This window comes from Protopterus annectens, chromosome 2.part1 (genome assembly GCF_019279795.1).
Source record: "Protopterus annectens isolate FY-2018-M chromosome 2.part1, PAN1.0, whole genome shotgun sequence".
Classification (NCBI taxonomy): domain Eukaryota; kingdom Metazoa; phylum Chordata; order Ceratodontiformes; family Protopteridae; genus Protopterus; species Protopterus annectens.
In genome coordinates this window covers 342,784,862-342,804,549 of record NC_056729.1, presented here as the reverse complement: position 1 = coordinate 342,804,549, position 19,688 = coordinate 342,784,862, and the positions used below count along the sequence as shown (strand labels likewise).

Sequence of the window (19,688 nt, the reverse complement as noted above, 5' to 3'; positions counted from 1 at the left end):
CTAAGATGGTAAGAAAATTATTCTATGTTGCCAAACTTACAGGTAAGGGTATGGCATCTAGGTCCAAGGAAGTTATAGTACCACTCTACTTAGCCCTACTACAGATGCCCCTAAGAATTCAGTAGTATTTACACTTGACACTATGTTGGCCAACCTCCAAGCTAAGCTTTGTTCTCAGTGCACTATGATACCCAGCAACTGCAACTTACTCACAACGAACAGAAGCCCCCCTTGCCCATATTGCTAATGCGTGCTAATGCTAAACCTGCCCCTGCTCCAACCCAACCCTACACCTTATCTTATAAAACCCTTTCCATAGCACTACCACAATTCAAGACAAATTATGTCTACAGTTAGTAGTAGGATTTTTTGACTTATTAAAAAACGATACTCTTTTGTTTCACTTTTTGATCAGTCTATTTGAACATTAGTGAATCTGAACATCTGACATATACTCATATGTATGTGTGCGTGTATGTATATATATATATATATATATATATATATAGAGAGAGAGAGAGAGAGAGATTTACACACACATATGCGCATACACATGCATGCACACTTACCAGTTTATAAAAGGCACATTAGCAAACTTTAAATAAAATACTGCTAGTATCAAGACCTGCTACAATGAAGAGTACCTACAGAGAAAATAACTGAAATATACTACTACATGCACGTGTTCCTTTGAAAATTTTCAGTCTCATTTTAGGACACACAAGTGCATATCACTAGACCTACTACTATTAACCTAACTAATGGATAACAATAAAAATACATGGAAACACATTACCTGTTATGTTATCGTAACTCCTGAAATTCATCTCAATATGATCCCATTCCAGAATCATGCAGTTCTCCATCTTAGGCTGTGCAATAGCTATGTAAACGTCATTCTTATATGTAAATTTGTCAACGGACACTGACTGGTATGGTAAAATTTGGTAAGCAACAAAATCTGTAAATACAAACAAGAAGTCAGACAATAAATCTCGTGCAATCTTTTGTTGCGGGATGCACTATCATGCACACTATTACACATACACATCAAATTGAGCAAATCCTATATTGATATAGAATCTTGAGCCACAAGCAACATAGTTTCTAAAAAGGAATGGGGTACTATAGCTGCCATAAGCCTTCTAGTAATACTGACAGGGAAAACAGACAACTGACAGACTGCATATTCATTGATTTAGCTGCAAACGTTTTTCTGAAGTCCTCAAGAACATGCTTAAACAGTCACCAGAAAATCTGCTTCTTCAATAATGTAAGCTAACATTCTTAAACTAGCTATTTAATGGCCCATTGGTGCAAGTGATGCAGGAGAGAGACTTGGCCAGATTCCCTGAAGTAGATGCTAAAGCTAAGACTTCTTACTACAGCCCCTAGAAATCAACTTCCCCATTGACAAGAACTGCACTGATGTGACGAGTTACTTACTGAGGGGAAGGAGTCATAATGCAAAGTGAATGTCATCTGAATTGTGCATAGGCCTGCTTAATATACAGTCTCATGAGTGGTTTGTTACAGACAGCTTTGAAACTAACATTTACAGCATGCTTTAAAAAAGTATTCAGCTTTCTTTCACAGTCGGGGTTTGGCTATTGGTGCAAGCAGATGCAGTGCTTTACAGTGCCTTTGTTAAATAAATTCTGCTTTTGTAATGAAGCATGGTCTCTTGTATTATTCATTCTATTAAAAAAGAGTTGTCTCTACAGTGACTACTTATGGTATTCTGTGTTATCCAACTGGTTCATAAAAGTAAAAAAAATCCTCTGAAACAATAGTATTAACATGTAATGGAGGAAAAAAAAAACAGTTGTTTTTAATGTGAACATTTTGTTTTCTTATTTTTAATTCAATCATTGCATTTATCTCTGAAACCAGCAGCCATAAAAGTGAACTTTAAGCAAGTTTAATAACATACAAGTACATATTCTTTTTATTGTAAACTGCAAACATACAACAGACAGCTGCGAAATACAAGAGGGATATTTTATATCTTTTACCTGGTACATAGTAAACACGATTTTAAGGGGATGCCTACTACCTTGCAACTAAGGGCTCCAGATGAAGAAAGCATGTATCCTCTAGTACATCTCTCCAGCCTGAGTGAAGTGAGGGGGTATCTAATGCCAGTTTTGATCCCAGACTCTGAGCCCTTGTACAGCTTAATATCGTCACGATAGTTTGGGGGAAACCTGCATAACCTAAAGTTTAAAAAAAGTATTTGCCGTCAACTCATTCAAATGCCTTCTCTGTGTCAATGCTAATAAAAAACCATGGGTTTCTGCTTATAGAGATGTCCTCAATAACAGAGCTGTTTTAAGCAAACTGCCAAAAGTTGATCTACTTCTAACAAAACTTGCTCTGATCTGGATGAATTCCTCCAAAGATAAATTTTCAGTCCATATGCTAAGGTCACAGTAAACAGTTTATAATCATACTTTAGAATAGAAATAGGCCCCGTAGCAACCAATTAACAAAAGTTTTTTTTTACCTGACTTCCGTGGTGGTGCAGCGGTAGCATTGTTGCCTCACAGCAAGAGTTCTCCCATTCGATTCTTGGCTGGAGTGCAGGGAGTGCCTTCTGTGTGGAGTCTGCATGTCCTCCCCGCTGTTGGGTGGGCGTTCAAAAGACATGCGTAAATGGGCGTGCCTTCGCTGAAGATTGAACATGGAGCTGGCACCTTAGCATTCGTGAAAATCTACTGTCAATCATTAGTGGACTGGAGTTCCGCTGTGGTGACCCCTAACCGGGAAAAGCCGAAAGACACACAAGAAAGTAACGATCACTAAAACTGCATCCTTTTAGGTGGGGGGAAGAGTGTCCAGACCCCAGGATATAATCAGATAAACAAGCAAAATTCTTAATAAATGTTTGTTCACCTCAGATATAAATTTCTAGGTTTATCCTATCTAAACCTAGGGTATTTATCCTTTGTTTGATTACTTCATCTGCCACAATAGGAACTGACAGTGCCCACGTCTATAAAATGTTCAGTCATGGAACATCTGCCAAGGTTAAATAAGCTCTTTTGTTTTCTTTGAGCAAAGAATTACCACTGCCATTACTATAAAGTTTAGAAGAAAAAAAAATCTTCACAAAGGCCTCCAGCACCATAAAGGGAACAGTGTAGAAGGTCACAGTAACTGGGTCATTAATTTGCGTAACTTGCCACTCAGAGCCCTGCATTCTTGGCTGCAAAGCTACATATTTTTGAGGGACTGCTATAGTTTCAAAGCCATGAATTCTAACAGCTGTTTGGCCTGGTTAACCTTGCACAGCAAGAGGATGTCTATTCTTCCCCTTATACCTTGAACTTCAAGTTCACTGCCCATAATCTGGCAGATAGCCTACTTCAGCCAGAAGATGACCTTGACATATTCTCAGTCTTGCAAAGACACGTTCCTGAACAGGACTAAGTGGGTTGCCAGTATGCTTTTAAAAGCATCCCATTTCCAAAGGATCTGATCTGAAGGGATATGAAATAACCCATGCCAATTTTCATGTGCAATCCAGATGAAAAGGCCTATCCATTACAGAAAAAAACAGGTCTATTCTCCAGTGCCTTTGAACTACTTCCTTAGAACACTGGAACCTAAGTTTTACTGGGGAATGGTTAGATAAGAAGACTGGAAAAGTTTCCAAGTTATCAACTAAATATCTATGCTCTTTTGTAATTATTAAATTATCAATTCTTGAGAATGACTTAAAGGGAGAGGAGTATTAAGTATATATATGGAGTCTGACATCTTAAAGAATTATGAATATCAACCATCCCAAACATCATAAGATACTCATTAATTAACCTACTGAAATGAGAGAGCACTGCTGGTCCATGTGAGAATATACTTCTCTAGAAGTAACAGCGGTGCTCCAGTCTTCTCTCCATAGCAAAGCTCCTCCTGAAATAATATCCATTCCCTTACTGACTACACCACATTCAAAGCACCAATCCCAGGAAGGATGCATACATTAATAATTGTGATTAAATGTCCCTTCAGTAAGCCCTTGAGCAAGACATTCCTACCCTCCTCATCCCCCTTTTACACTAACATCTGAAAGGGAGTGCCCCTGCAAATAGGCGTAACTACCCCCATATGCCTCCTCTGTGGCTATGAAGAAAAGGCAACTATGACTGATGTGTGTGACTCATTACTGATGGATTTACTGCACATCAGTGAGTGAAATGGCATCAGAAATACTCTGCCTAGACATCTAAATCTCTTCTGGAACATCAACAAAATGGTTTGGAGGGAGAGGTATATTTTACAGAGGATATCACTGCTATGGAACAGACTCCCCATTCACATAAAATAACATTCATCCCTGTCCATTTTCAAGTACAAGTTAGATCTATGGATGGGAAACAGAACATTTATCCCAGGACTGCCCTCTTGTACTACTAACAGAACACCTAAATGCTTTATCCCATGCGTGGGTCCCCTCAAATTATCTATGGTGTGATAACAAATGTTCTCATTAGAGGTTATATATAATTATTGACAATGGGATGGGTAAGGTCAATCTATAACCAAATGGGACAGATCATTTTGACCACAAAAAGGAAAACTGTCTAGGATTAAAGTGGCCTGCAAGGGCAGCTAGCCTAGCACTAACCAATGAACTTATGATGTAATTATGCTTAATCAAGGAAAATTTGTCAAGATTTGTTAAATGGGATTCCTGGAGTAATGGCAGATTGGGCTTGTATCTCTGAATGAAAGCAACAATTTCTACTTATTTGGCAAGGTCCACAAGCCCACTGATATCCCAGGACATCAGTGTAAAACTAGCCATATTGGAATAAAGTCATAATAGCCAGAACCTGATTATTGTAAACAGATATTGTGTTATTAACATCATCCCACAGATTATGAGAACAAATGGCTACCATGAAACTTGTACCCTACAAGATTACTTGCTTTCCTATAGCCAGAAATCTCCAAAATAAATGGAACTGCAACAATAAATAATATGAAAACAGTTAAATCATTAATGTGTCAAAAACATATGTAAATTCAATACTGAAAATTATATCTACAAAGGCAGAATGCTCAGCAAGCCATAACTGGAACTAGAATAGCAAACATACTCCCCTACATCAACATGTTATAACCAAAAAGCATATTAAAATGAAATAGTCAAGTTCACTCCATCTAGTAAAGTCACTGAGAAAACAATGTTAATGAAGTTAGTACACTTCTAATGCTAGTAATAGGAATCTTAATCAATGAACTATCAGAACAATTTACATTTAATGAAATCATTGCTTAACCCTTTTAAGATTCTGTACATGAAATGCATGATCTTTTACAGTGGAGATGATCCAAAGTCAAAATGGTAATGTCTTCTAAAAGTTAAAGAATGAACTGAAAAAAAAGTGTTGCTACAATTCCTAGAAAAAAGACCTATAAATCTAAACACTGCTGAATGAGACTTGTAAAAAGCTGTTATTAACCACAATATCAAATAAGATCAACAAGCCTAAGAAATATCCATAAAGTTTATAATCCACTAGAAATGTAGCCATTTAGAAAAAAAATCCTAGCAGCAAAGCAGATGAAACTTTCTCTCTGGCCAATCCATCTGATGCAAATGTCACCCTCTGCTTGTCTATCAACCTCTTCCGGAATATAGGAAATGGCTACAATACTTTATGCAAATGGGACGGCAAGTGAATTAAGGATTCTTTGTCCAACTGTGTGATATTCATGTCAGCAGAGGGTTTGTTTGAAAAGAATTGTTGCAGTTTAGTTTCAGCATCTTTTTTGGGAGGGGGGGGGGGTAACAGAAGTTATGGAACCTCCAGGAAGAAATACTTTAAGTAGGGCTATATATAAAAGTTTAAAGTTTCAACTGTTCTTCCTACGCAGCCTTATGGCTGCCCAAAAAGCAGCTTTTCTAAGTCTTGTTCCCTAAGGCATGACATTGGTGCAGCGGTTAGCGTCGTCGCCTCACAGCAAAAGGTTCTTTTGTTAAATTCTCAGCTGGAGTTCCTTCTGTGCAGAATCTGCATGTCTTCCCTGTGGCTGAGTGATCTTTAAAGGCGTGCAGGTAGGTGTGTGTGCATGTGGGTGTGCCTTCTGTGAAGGTTGGGCATTGGGCTGGCAACTCGGCACCGTAAAAATCCACTGCCAATCAATCTGCGGACTGGTGATCTACTGTGGCAACCCTTAACTGGGAAAAGCCGAAATACATTATTATTATTAAATCATCACTTTTTCATTTGTAACATGAGCTTACATACATTAATAGAAAGGAAAACAAACTGTAATAAGGGCTTCTGTTATTATCATCCTGCAGTACATATACACGTTCCTTTCAATGACTTTAATCACACTATCATTATTTAAATTGCTCAGTTTTGTTTTCCTGTAAAACTCACTCTTTCTCCTTCTGAGTACTATTCTGCATGTATTATTCCTACAAATTTCATTTATTTTTACGAAATGCGCTCATTCCCTTTTCTAAAAATCCCACATCCAGTTCTTTTATCTCATTAACAATATTCAAAATATTTTTAACTAGTATACATTGTGATTTCTATTTTCCAGCAATTGCTCTTTTGTTAGCCAGTAGCACTAAACTTAATAAGACCTTAATGTGTGGTTAATTCTGCTCCTATATCTCAACTCAAAAGAATAATTTCCTTAGTTACTACCATTTTTGTTCCCCAACATTTCTGTCACAGTACTCTGGAGAGTATTTTTTTTAACTGCCAATTCTTTACATTCCCCCAAAACATGTTCGTAATTAACTCTCTTTCCCATTACATCACCAACATTTGCTATCCACCTGAGGAAAAATCCTCTGAAGTCTACTTCCAACCTACCACCTCTGCTACTCCCTCTACTCTCCCTAATTGAGTTTATGTTCTTTATTGCATATGTAAGCAGAACTGTTAACCAGGAAACTGTTATGATAGACTTTATGTGAATATCGTGTTCTATATTTTGTAAATAGTTTTAACCAATGTGTTGTAAAATGTATTTTAGTATTCTTCAATGTTAACTTTATTGTAACCTTAAACATTATTTCTCTGTATTTTGTCTTGGAGCTTTTCTCCCCAGGCCAAATGTAAAATAAAAATAAATAAATAAATAAATAAAATAAAGTCTAATTGGGTATAAAGATACCTATGCAAACACTTCATGCAAAAATCCTACACTTTCTGGACTCTGCAGCATACTTGGAGTCCCTAGAAATTTCTTCTGATTGTTCCTTTGTAAATTGCCTTTACATTCCCTTTTCCAGTCTCTATCAACTGACTCTTGGAGTTATCATGCAATATTTTACATGTTCTACTACTTTTCCCTTTTAACAGCATCCCCTGTTCTAGACTCAACTAAAATTCTACCAGAACTGGTCTTTTACTTAGCATTCCTCTGTTCCTTTCTCTTTGCTTATACTCTATCACTCCCTTATAGGGAGGGCAATCTCTAACCTGCAGTCAAAACTCCTTCCTAGCCTCAACCTACTTTATTATCTTTCCAGCCTGAATGATTTGCTCCCATTACCATGGTTCCCGTGCTAATTTCCTCAAGTAACTTCAAGCCCCTTCTTGTCTATTTTCTATAACCCTGCTTACAAACATCCCTGTTAGTAAAATCTTTCACCATTCCTACACTAGCTGAGTTCTTAGAATACTTTATGAGTACAATATTCTGTATGGTTGCTGCTATTCCCCTTAAGGACTTTCATCCAAAAGTCTATTTTCTGTTTAACTCTTGAACTAACCCATCTCTTCTATCATAATCTTTTTCCATTTTGATTTATAACCTTCTGCATGAATTATTTATATGTGTCTTGAGCCTCTCTGGTAGCAGAGAGGGATAAAGCCCCAACTATGACCAGGCTGACCCAGGTTTGATTAGCATATTCGGTAACTGACAGACTGGTACAGGAAGAGATGTGTGTTCCCATCCTAGGCAGAAGGGTGGTCCAGACATTCTCATATACCAATCTGTGGTGGAGGCAAAGGGCATGTGAGAGGGGGGTGTAGTCTAAGCAGAAATTAGGGTAGGGATTTTGACTGAGCTGGCTGTTGTGTAAGCAGGACAATATGTCAGCACATCCCCATCACAAGCCTGTCCTCATGATGACACCAATGGACCACGAGAAGGGGGGAAAAGGGATAAGGCATAAATGCCCCCCTCCCCAAGTGGAGCTATGATGGGCAGACCCCCCCCCCAGGATGTCCTTAATATCCACACTGGCACCTACTGTGATGACCCACCACTGGACCAGTAATCAAGGATCCTCAATCCTCAACATTGGCATCAGTGGGGGACATACATTGCGAGGATGACAGGTACCCACACAGTATTTCCGGGTGTAGCTCTCTGCATCAAGTGCAATTTTCCTTTACAGCACACAGAGACCACAGTTAGTTCAGGGCTGGTTTCCCCCTCTTTTATCCAGATCCCCAATAAGACTCCCCAGTGGCACAGCTATAGAGTTGATATCTCAGCTGAGTGACCAAACCAAGACCTCCAGCACTCTCCCTGTTCAACCAGTGCTTCATGTCCCTGCACAAGTAGCTGATAGATTCACTCTTTGAGATTTTATTTATATACAAACACACACACACACACACACACACACACACACACACACACACACACACACACACACACACACACACACACACACCTGGGAAAGGCTGGCACATGTTTACTAGCCCACTGTTGCCCAGACTATAATGTAGTTATCACTGCCACCATTCATTCCTTATCAGCTACTTTAAGGCTCTTAACAAAGGGTGTCTAATCTTACTGTGTAATGGTAGTATTAATACAAATGGTAATTTGACCAAGAGTAAGGTTATTAGAAGTGACCCACATTGTTGCAAAATAAATATGCAAGTACTCTCAGAACTTAAATATCTCTAGACAGATCAGCCACAATGAAAGGTTTAAATATATTTAATAATAAATATTAAAAGAACAAAAAATACTCAGTATATATTTACAGTGACAGCAGAGTTCAAAATCACAGGAAATATTTAAAATGAAATTGCAGAACATTCTCAAATAATTAAAGAAAAAACATCTAAAGTAAGCTTTGCTATATTCCTGACTGTATCTAAGAGAATTACTATACCATAGTTAACTTACTTGCAGAGCAAGGCAAGTGTGTGATGAATGGGTCTTCTGGTCAGGTCCAAGACAGACTACAGAATGCTCTCTCTCTCACAGAGTTATTAAATTAATATCTCAAATATTACTGCTGGGATAGCTTGCAGAATGACATAATTTCTTGTCATCTGACTCCATCTCAGGTAAAACCCCCCACTGCTGAAAGCTAGCAGTATTTAGGATCCACCTTTGAACATACATAGACAAAGGCTTTTCATCAGATCTTTGGCAAATGGTGGAAGTCATAAAACAGTAAAACACTTCCAAGACAATACAGAAAGCTCCTTAGTTTTAGACACTGTGTCTCCTTGCTGCACTGAAACTGAAAGACAACATCTTTTTTATGGTCTATCCATAAAGTAATTTAATTTCAGCTATCTTTTTCTGAAGTTTTTTAAGTTAACCTCCTGTATTCCATTTTCCCCAGTTAAAATATACACATTTAAACAGTTACAATAGTGTATGTACATTCTGTTCTATTCCAGTAGGGTACACTGTGGATACATTTCAAACAGCACTTAAAATACCTCTTCAGCACACATCTGTACAAACCATCATATATGACATACAGCTCTAACACATTTGTAATGCAGACATCTTATATGAATCATGTTGATGTTCACAAATGACATATAATTACTTACAGAATTCCAGACAGCTGGGCTTGCAGTATCTCCTTTCCTGACACTTGCCATTTGGAGAAAGTCAGGAGGTACAATGAGGCAGGAGGTAGACCAGGCAATGGGAGTGGAGCACTAGGGTATGGTGCCATAGGATGATAAAGGGGAAAGCCAAAAAATGCATATGACTTAACTGTGTAGCTTTAAAGTATTCCTTAGGTTCTTAGGTTTACAGGTAATTACTAGGCTATTGATCCATGAAAATCTTTAGAAGCCTAGCCATACATTCCCATGAAGTTTTTAGCGGTTATATTTTAAATACAAATAACCCAGAGATGAGCACAACATTTGCATGTTACCCCTATCCATGAGGATACAAGGGTGCAAAACCAGGGGTGAATTTGTGGTTACCCATGTATTCATCCAGATTTCATTTGAATAGTGTAAGAGAAACACTTTGGTTTGTGTGGAGAGGAAGAGGATTCTAATAAATGGTATTCTCTGTGATATATGTGTATCCCTCAAACATGTTCTATTTATACTGCAAAAAAAATTAGATCTCCGGTGTGGGTGTCTATGCCTCCACTGGACTTGCAAATGTGCAGGTCTGACAGGAAATGATTGCTGAGACTCTGTACACAAGCCAGATATTGCATCTCATTAGCCTATGCAACACAGAGAAGGAGAACAAGGGTTTAAGATGGTCCACACAGTTATCATAATTTAAGCCCTTGATTTTCTTAGTAAGAATGCATTGTGGGCATTCAAGTTGTGTCAGATATTTGGGAAGGTACGTACCAAAGGGAGCACTATACTTTATAACTGGCCCTATGAATGCAGAAAACAGTGGAATGATCACATTCCTGGACCTGGACGCCATACCCTTAGTAATAAGTTGTGCAATTAAAAAAGAACTTTCTTTCTTACAATAGTGAACCCATGGTGATCGAATCCCAGTTCATTGCCTATATAGTTTCCTGCATCTCTAAATTTTCAGGGGTGTGTTGCAATGTGATAGTTAAAGGGAATTAAAACCATGCACCCTTGACAGAAGAAACCACTGCATTAGCCCACTGCATTACCTACATTCAAATTGGGTAACCCCTAAACCACCTTGTTGTTTGTAAAGAATCAACTTATTCCACTTAACTCTTCCCCTATTTTCCTCCCAAATAAATTCTTTCAACTCGTCAATAATCACTATCCACACCTTCTCTTTTGGATGATAAAAATATATCTGACCTTTAGATAAAACTAAAAGGACTAAAACATTCTCACTACTTGTACAGAACTTCCAGTTTCTTAACTTTTGTGTTACCTTCTATTTAGTTTATTCCATACATCCTTAGCTGCTATAACAGAATTATTTTTGACCTTGACTGAATCATTTTTAATCCATGCACCTAAATGCTTCATCTTATCATGAACCTAAAAGTATGGGTATTGCAAACCAATTCATATTTGGGTGCATAGTTTAACTTTATAAATTTTGTTTTATCTTAATTTACTTTATATCCCCAAAAATTAAAATCTACACTCAAATACTTTTATTACTACACTACATCTCCTTCACTGAGAGTCACAAAAGACTCTCCCCATAGATCATGCTTTGACTTCAATAAACTCTTCCTAGGTGCTCTAAACACACTAGCCCCCTCAGAATAAAAAGAGTCAATAGCAACTCTGGCCCATGGCTGTCCTCAGCAAGTTAACAGCTCATTAAGAAAAGACCCAAAGCATGGATCTACAAAAAATAAAAAGACAAAGAGACCCAATAAAACAAGTTATCACCAAATATAAGAATACCTGTTACTCAATCAATCAAAACATATAAAACTTAAAACATAATCAAAACATATAAAACTAATAATCCAAAATTGTTCTGGACCTCACTTAATAAACTGTTAAATCCAGGACAGCCTACAACAAATACAGAGAAACAAAATGATAGCATACCCACTAAATACTGACAGTACAGTCATTACCCAGCCAGACAACTGAGCAAGCTTTTGTTGTCCCAACTCAATCAAATAAATCCCTTTAGTGTTTCCCCTTCCAACTAGTAGCCACAGATACCAGCAAAAAAAAAAACTCAAAAAGTGAAGCCTACTACAAATGCATCTGACAATCTGCCCAGTGAATATCTTAAACAGCAGCTGAGACTATTGCATATCCAGTTTCAGTTCTGATAAATCGATCCATGTCTGAAAATAAAGTCCCCTCCCTATGGACAAAATAATTCATTATTCCACTACACAAGGGTGGAATCAACACAGATTTGTCAGACTATAGCCCAAATGCCATTTTACTTCCCTTATCAAAAAATATTTAAAAAACATATTCCTATGTAACTTCTCAACTATCTAATAGATAACCAGCTTCTGTCTTCAACCCAGTTTGGATTCTGCCCTTATCACAGCACAACTACTGCTTTGCTGAATTTTTGTTAATACTGTCAGCACCCACAGACATCCTGGAAGCCTAGCCTCCACCATCTTCCAACACTTATCAAAAGCTTCTGATACCATCTCCTACCAGAAACTCTTACATAAACTCTCTTTCTTAGGGCTCACAGACACTTCACTGCAATGGCTCCATGGCTACCTATCAAACAGAGCAAAAGCAGTGAAATGGATAAATTAATTTGCCACCTTTTTGAGAATAAGTATTGGTGTCTCATCAGGATCTATACTACACCTCATACTTTCAATATATTCATCAATGACCTCTACATTGTTACAAGAATGCTACTCTAGTTCAATACACTGATGACTCAGACTCCACCCTAATTTGTTCTGTTAAATCTCTCTCACTAAACTCCAAGACCTTTCATAACAATCCTTCTTATCAATTACAACATGGGTAAATAATTCACAACTGCTTCTAAACTCTAAAAAAAAATACTGATCTTTACTCCAAAATGCATCTCTACTAAAACAATACTATTCACTATCATCTTTACCAACACTACTATGACAGAACAGGTAAACCACACAAAACTACTGGGTGCTATCATAGATGACAACTTGAAATTCGACCACCATGTATCATACGAGGTTACATTACACAGAATAAAAACCTACCTCATTGACATAGCCAGACAACTGTTAATAAAAAAATGTACTGTCTCATAATTATTCTTCACAAAATATATATATTAACTTCCAGTTTTCTTCACATACAAGTTAAATAAAATGTGTATGAGCTAAATAAAATGTGTATAATATGTTTATGTTAAAAATCAAATGTGATGCAGAATCACAGTTCCCCTAAATTGTAGTTTTACATTTCAAGTGTTTTACAACTGCAGTCTCTTTAATGTCACATTATAGTATACTGACAAAAAAGTAAGTGCTAAAAGAGTTAGAAAATATTTACTAGGTTTTGAAAAACCTAGTTCAAGCATTAATAAAGAAAGAAATAAAAACATTGTGCCAAAAAATCTTTTGTAAGTTCTGGCCTCCATAGGCTGCTGGAAAAGTTGTTGCAAAGATGTCTGTATAAATAATGTATGGCGGTACTGAATGGTAAAAAGTCAGAGGGCAGATTCCTAAATCCAAATGGTCTACGCTTTGGAAAGGCCTAATTGTCAAATGTTCACATAAAGCTCTAAGCAAAAATCATGAGGGCATATAATATTTTTAAATTCATTGATTTGTTAACTAATATGAAACGTCAGAATTCTGTATGCATGCAAGTAATAAAAAATAGTATATAAACTGTATGTTTCTTCTACTTGGACAGACTGATCTAAAGATTTGAGTAGGCAGTCTCCCAGCACTGCTGGTATAAAATAAAAGAGTACTTTGCACATCCTAAAGTGTTATCTTTGACTCAAAACAAAAAAGATAAACTATTTGTTATTTATTTATTTTTATTTATTGCACTTTAACACAACACATAGCCTCTACTTTTTTCCTGTCATCTTTCTTCTATGCAGCCCCGGTCTACACTAGCCTTCAAGTTTCATAACAGTCCAAACTTGGGGAATGTTATAATACAATAGCCAATTTTGAGGCAAACTATAATAACAGAACGCACTATCTAGCCCTCAAATAATTAAACTGGTTTGATGGTACAGTGGTGCAGTGGTAGCATTGTCATCTCATAGCAAGAGGCTCTCTGGTTCGATTCTCCGCTGGAGTACCTTCTGTGTGGAGTCTGCATGTCCACCCTGCATTCGTGTGGGTTTTCTCCGGGTTCTCCGGTTTCCTCCCACATTACAAAGACATGCGTCTGGAGCATTTCTCCCTGGGCCTCCGTTGAAAATTGGCTTTGTTCCAAGTCAGACTTTCATGGTAAACAAATGTTAAATAAATAAATAAATAAAAATAAAAACTACCACATCACCTATCTCTTTCTCTCTCAGCTAACCACAATACACAGAGTAAGTCAGAAAATTTCCCAGCCCTTAACAACTTAATACAACACTACTTCTATAAAAGATGTTTAAACTCTAGAGAATAAACACTAATCATTATAACCAAATCATCTAATACTGCAGGTACTTCCCTATATTCAAATAGTGTTGCTAAACCACAGAACCACATTCCACAACCACTGAAATCCATTCAAAATGCAGACTCATTCAAAACATGAATAAAACATATTTCAAATCAGTGTATCTGCTCCTGTTCATATCCAGAAAAAATGCCACTGTTATCTTTAGCTTGCCCTTTCATCAAACTATTCTCTTCATTCAGAATCCTATGTCCCATAACCAACCTTCATCAACACCTGAATAGTACTGCTAGTATCACTCAGCCGTATACATAGTTTTGTGGTACTGCTGACCCCCTTTACACTTCCAGTATAAACCTTATGATAGCCATATATATAACTGTCTCTGAACCTGCTTTATATCCCACCTCCTAACTGCAATATTCACATTTTCTGCCCCACCTACTTCCTTCCCTCACCTCCATTTATTTGAATTTCTAAGCACTAATCACCCAGTCTATTATCTCTTTGACAAACCCACCAATACACCTCTTCATATTCTCAATGTTCTCCATCTACTTATACACAAGTGTTTTTTATACTGCAATAGTTGTCTGTATTTCATATGAATGAAATGTAATTAGCAAATGTATGTGTAACTGATACTCAATGTCTGATCATGTATGTTACTGAATGTCTTTAAATGTTTAAAAATGTTTTTAATATGTTGGAGCTTATCCCCCCAGGCCTCCACTGAAAAGGGGTTTTTGAAATGCAGTCAGATAAACCCAGTAAACAAAAACAAAATAAAATGAATGTAGCAAACTGTCTAGCAGTTTGTACAGGAAATTATGGCCATGAGCTTTTAACAAAATGCTTCCTGTACTCCAGGGTTTGATTTCCTCAGCCTCCATTTGCCTAATGTGTGACTCCAAGTAAGATACTTAACCAGCTGTAAGACAGTTAGGAAACTGGACTAGTCACCTTACTGGTCTCTTGGACCATATGCCTAGTAACTACCTATGAGCATATAAGCAACGGATCAATCTGCAAATATGTGGAGGCCAGTTTCTACATATATGTCACTACCCAGCTAAAGGAAAGGTATTTGCAAAATGCAGAAGTTAAATTATTTTGCCAGAGTATATAAACATTTCAGCAAAACAGAGACAAATGTAAACTACAAGAGGCAAAAAGACACATTGAGACTCTCTTACTCCCTCTCTCTTTACACACACACACACACACACATATATATATATATATATATGTATGTGTGTGTGTATGTGTAAAGAGAAACTAATCTTAAAGGGTACCTTCTGTGACCTACTTTACAGAGGCACAGTAGGCTAATCTAATAGGGAGGCAGAAGCCAAATACACTCTGGCTACGCTTATAAATGCCCTAGGGCAGATAGCCTAGTATCTACCTATGAACCTATGAACCTATATATATATATATATATATATATATATATATATATATATATATATATATATATACACATATATGTAGGTTCCTTGCAAAAGGTTGTGTGTTTGCTCTACAGCAGTTTAATCAACTGTTTAGGATCAATTAAGCAGCTGGTTGATAGGTGTCTGAGATCACCCAAATCCTGGAGTTGGTGGAATATGCCCTTACACTGTATTTGTGCGATCTTGGAGTTAGTGCATATAATTAGCAGTGTGTGGGGAGGACAGGGGGGTTTTCCCACTACAAAAAAAAAAAGTTTTTTATTTTAAATTTTGTATGTGCCAATGCGGTTTCTCAGTACCTGTGTGGTGGTGTGTCAACACTGGCATTTTTGATGTTTTTATGTTGATGTTTTGCAGGTAGATGTTGGGTATATTACTATTACACACACACACACACACACACACGTGTATATATATATATATATATATATATATATATATATATATATATATATATATATACATGTATAGTCAAATATACTGAATGTATCTAAAGAAATTTGAATAACAGTGAGAAAGCTGAATGCATATGTCTGAACACAAACTGAACAGTTAATGACCCAAAGCTAAAGTAAAGGTAAGGGTAATGAACAGTGGAGAGAGAACATTAATAGACTGTGTTGCCATAGGGAGTATAATGATTACTGATATATTTAATAAATGGCAATAGTAACAGTGTGAAAGTTGTACATAGTTATGCACATATGTCTGTACACAAACGATCAGCCAAATAATGATGCAAAGTTTAAGTAAATGTAAAAATAATGAACAGTGAAGGGAGAATACTAATACACTCTGTTGTCGCAGTGATTATAATGATTATTGAAATATTTATAAAGTTAGAGTGGTACACAAGGCAAGTGAAAAGATATGTACTTACAATTCAGAGGTGACATTACCCATATAAGGTTGCTTTGAGGCAGATGCCAAAGTAAAGAAGTAAAGTGATTTTCCATATAGTAGAAGGAACAGGGTCTTACTTAACTGGCTATCCAATTGCAAAGTCACAAGGAGTAATAAAATACTAAGTAACACATGCATTAACACAAACAAGAGTGACAAATCTGACAGCATATTAAATTAGTTCAGTGATTTATTTCAAAGCATGGAAAAATGAAATAAATACCAAGTTAAACTGGACAAAGGTCGATTTGACCCAGTACCACAATCATACAAGAAAATACTTTTCCATTTGAAAAAGAAAATAAGAAAATTAGAAATGTTAAAGAAAATGAACAGTATTGAAAAGTGACAGAACTGACACTATGCGTCACAACTATAACCCTTCAAAGCTAAAGAAACCACAAGAGATAAAAATATATTTAGGTAGGAGGAGAGCAGGAAGCAAATAGCGCCATATGGAGAAGCGTTTTAATAGACAAGGATGTGAACTCTTGGACTGTCTTATTAAAGACAACGATAGAAAAATGGTAAGTTTGTCTGATAAAATTAAATGTATTAACAATTGTATAAAGTCAGAGTTACTGTTCGAATTTAAACAAACACAATATGATAATATTTTTAAAAGTGTTAAACATAAGAAAGAGGGGAAACTTAAAAGGGATGAAAGAGACTATGCCCAACAGAGAACATACCCACCCCCTCCCACAAGTCAAAATAAATTTAATAAATATAGCCATATTAATAGCCCCGAAAAGGATGTAGGTTGTGACAATTATCAACTGGATGAGGAGTGTGAGTTTAATATTGACCCTTTAGAATTCCCCCCTCTGAGGAGGTCCGAATGACTAAAGAATCAGACAGGGGGAATGAGACAATACAACTACAACTACAGGGGGAGAGGGAAAATGTATTAGAAGAAATTAGTGTTTTTTTTAACAGTAGTTTAGATGAGGTTTCTGTTCAGATTTTATGTAACAAAAGTGGTGATTTTAAGATCTATAATTATAGTGACATCATTTTTAATAAAGATATAGCCGATGTATTTGACAAAGGTTTGTCCTTTGTTCCAAGTAAGAATGCAGTCTTGGATGATGTTTTGATTGACTTGAAGCTGTATACAAGAAAACTGAATTTTCAGTTTTGTTTTAAAGAAGGAGTTCCTAATATTAACAACATAGATGTATGTAAAAAACCCAGCTTATTTAACCTTCCCCTTTGCCCTGTAGTGCAGACATTTGAGAAAATGTGTGAATATGATATTAGAAAGTTGTTTAAAGACAAGGATGGTACAGCACAAGTAGAGAATAATTTGAGTAGACATGAGATGGAATTAGTACAGAACTTGTGTAGTAACAATGCAATAAGAATTATGAAACTAGATAAGGGGGGTGGGTTGGCTATTATGAACAGTAATTCATATATTAATAAGATGTTTGGTATCCTACATTCTGACACATATTGTCAGGTCAGCTTAAATGAGAAAAATATTTTATATAGAAAAGTTGACATATTATTAGAATAACTTTTTTTAAACAGACAAATTACTTTAGACGAATAGTCCTTTATGGAAGTGAAATGTCCAAAAATTCCAACAATGTTTGGTATACCAAAATTACATAAGGATATAGCCGCCACACCCCCCCCCCCCTTAGACCTATAGTTGATGCAAAAGCATCTAAAACATACTTTATTGCCAAATTTGTAGATGCACATTTAAAAATATTCTCTCAAATTGGAACTGGATAGTGAAGGATTCATGGGATCTATTAAGGAAGATTAAATAGAATATGTATAATGAAGGTTTGTTTTTTGTAACAATAGATGTAAAATACTTGTTTTCTGTAATTCCACACAGCACTGGTATCGAATGGTTTTATTTATTTCTTTGTCAACATACTGATTTACCACATGACCGTATTCTTACTATTAGGAGTCTCATGGAATTAATTTTAGACACTAACATTATTGTCTTTGAAGAATAGTTATTCAAACAATGTAAAGGAGTAGCTATGGGGGCCATTTGTGCCCCTATTTTTGTTGACATTGTTTTAGCATATTGGGGAATGGAATTTATCTTTACTAGTCCCTTTGCAAAGTATTGGAATTACTATGGGTGCTATTTGGATGACATAGTGATCCTATGGAACAACAGCAAGGATGTACTTAAAGAATTCCTTTCTTTTACTAAGGAAAGTAGAGATTTCCTTGAATTCTCATATATCATTTCCCATGACAGGATTGACTACTTAGATATTACCATCAGTAAAAATAAATTGGATAACTGTTTTGAAACTACCATCTTTAGGAAACCCACATACTCTAATACACTTCTGCATTTTAGTAGTTTCCATCCTTTACATCAGAAAAGGTCATTGGTAAAAGGGCAGGGGGTTAGACTGGCAAGGATGGTGTCAAAGTACTGTGATTTTCTAGATCAAATCCATATTCTCACAGGTATGTTAGTAAGAAAGGGCTACCCCTCAGACTTTGTGGATAATATATTACAGGAGGTAGTCACTAAGAGAGAAAATGGACATTTGTTCCCATTATTAGGTAAAGGCTTTGATGCCCCTCATGAAGGGGAAGCCAGAATTGAGGCCAAAGCTTTTAGTAGAGCTGCTATTTTCAAATATAATAAACAATTTACAGGTATTAGACAAAAATTCATCATAACTGGAATTTATTTACTACCAGTAAAGATTATCTAGATATAGTGGGAATGGTGCCCAATATTGTGTACAAAAAGGACACAACTTTTAAAAATATGATAGAAAGATCACAGGAGGCCTGTTCTGGCAATAGAGGTATGTACAAATGTGGGTTTTGTTTACAATGCCAACATATAGTTGAAGGTAGTGAAATTTATATACCTAACTATGGGAAATTTGTATATAAAAAGAAATTTTCCTGTAGTAGTAAGGCAGTTGTTTATTTAGCAATGTGTACCCAATGCCCCTGTTTCGATATAGACAAAACGATCAATGCCCTTAGAAGTAGAGTATAGCAGCATTTTTATGATATTAAAAAACAAGACATTAAGAATGTCCTGGCTGTCCACGTAAAAAATCATGAAGGACATAGTTTCAAGTTTTCTGTTATT

At 36.3% G+C, this 19,688-nt stretch overlaps 1 protein-coding gene across 1 annotated transcript in view; it reads right to left on the bottom strand.

Annotated features, from left to right (window-relative positions):
- The window catches only part of LGI2 (leucine rich repeat LGI family member 2), a 478,725-nt gene that overhangs the window by 29,663 nt on the left and 429,374 nt on the right, over positions 1-19,688 (bottom strand). The window contains exon 7 of the mRNA XM_044062177.1: positions 797-961. Within this exon, the coding sequence (XP_043918112.1) occupies positions 797-961 (165 nt within the window). The remainder of the gene's footprint in view (positions 1-796; positions 962-19,688) is intronic.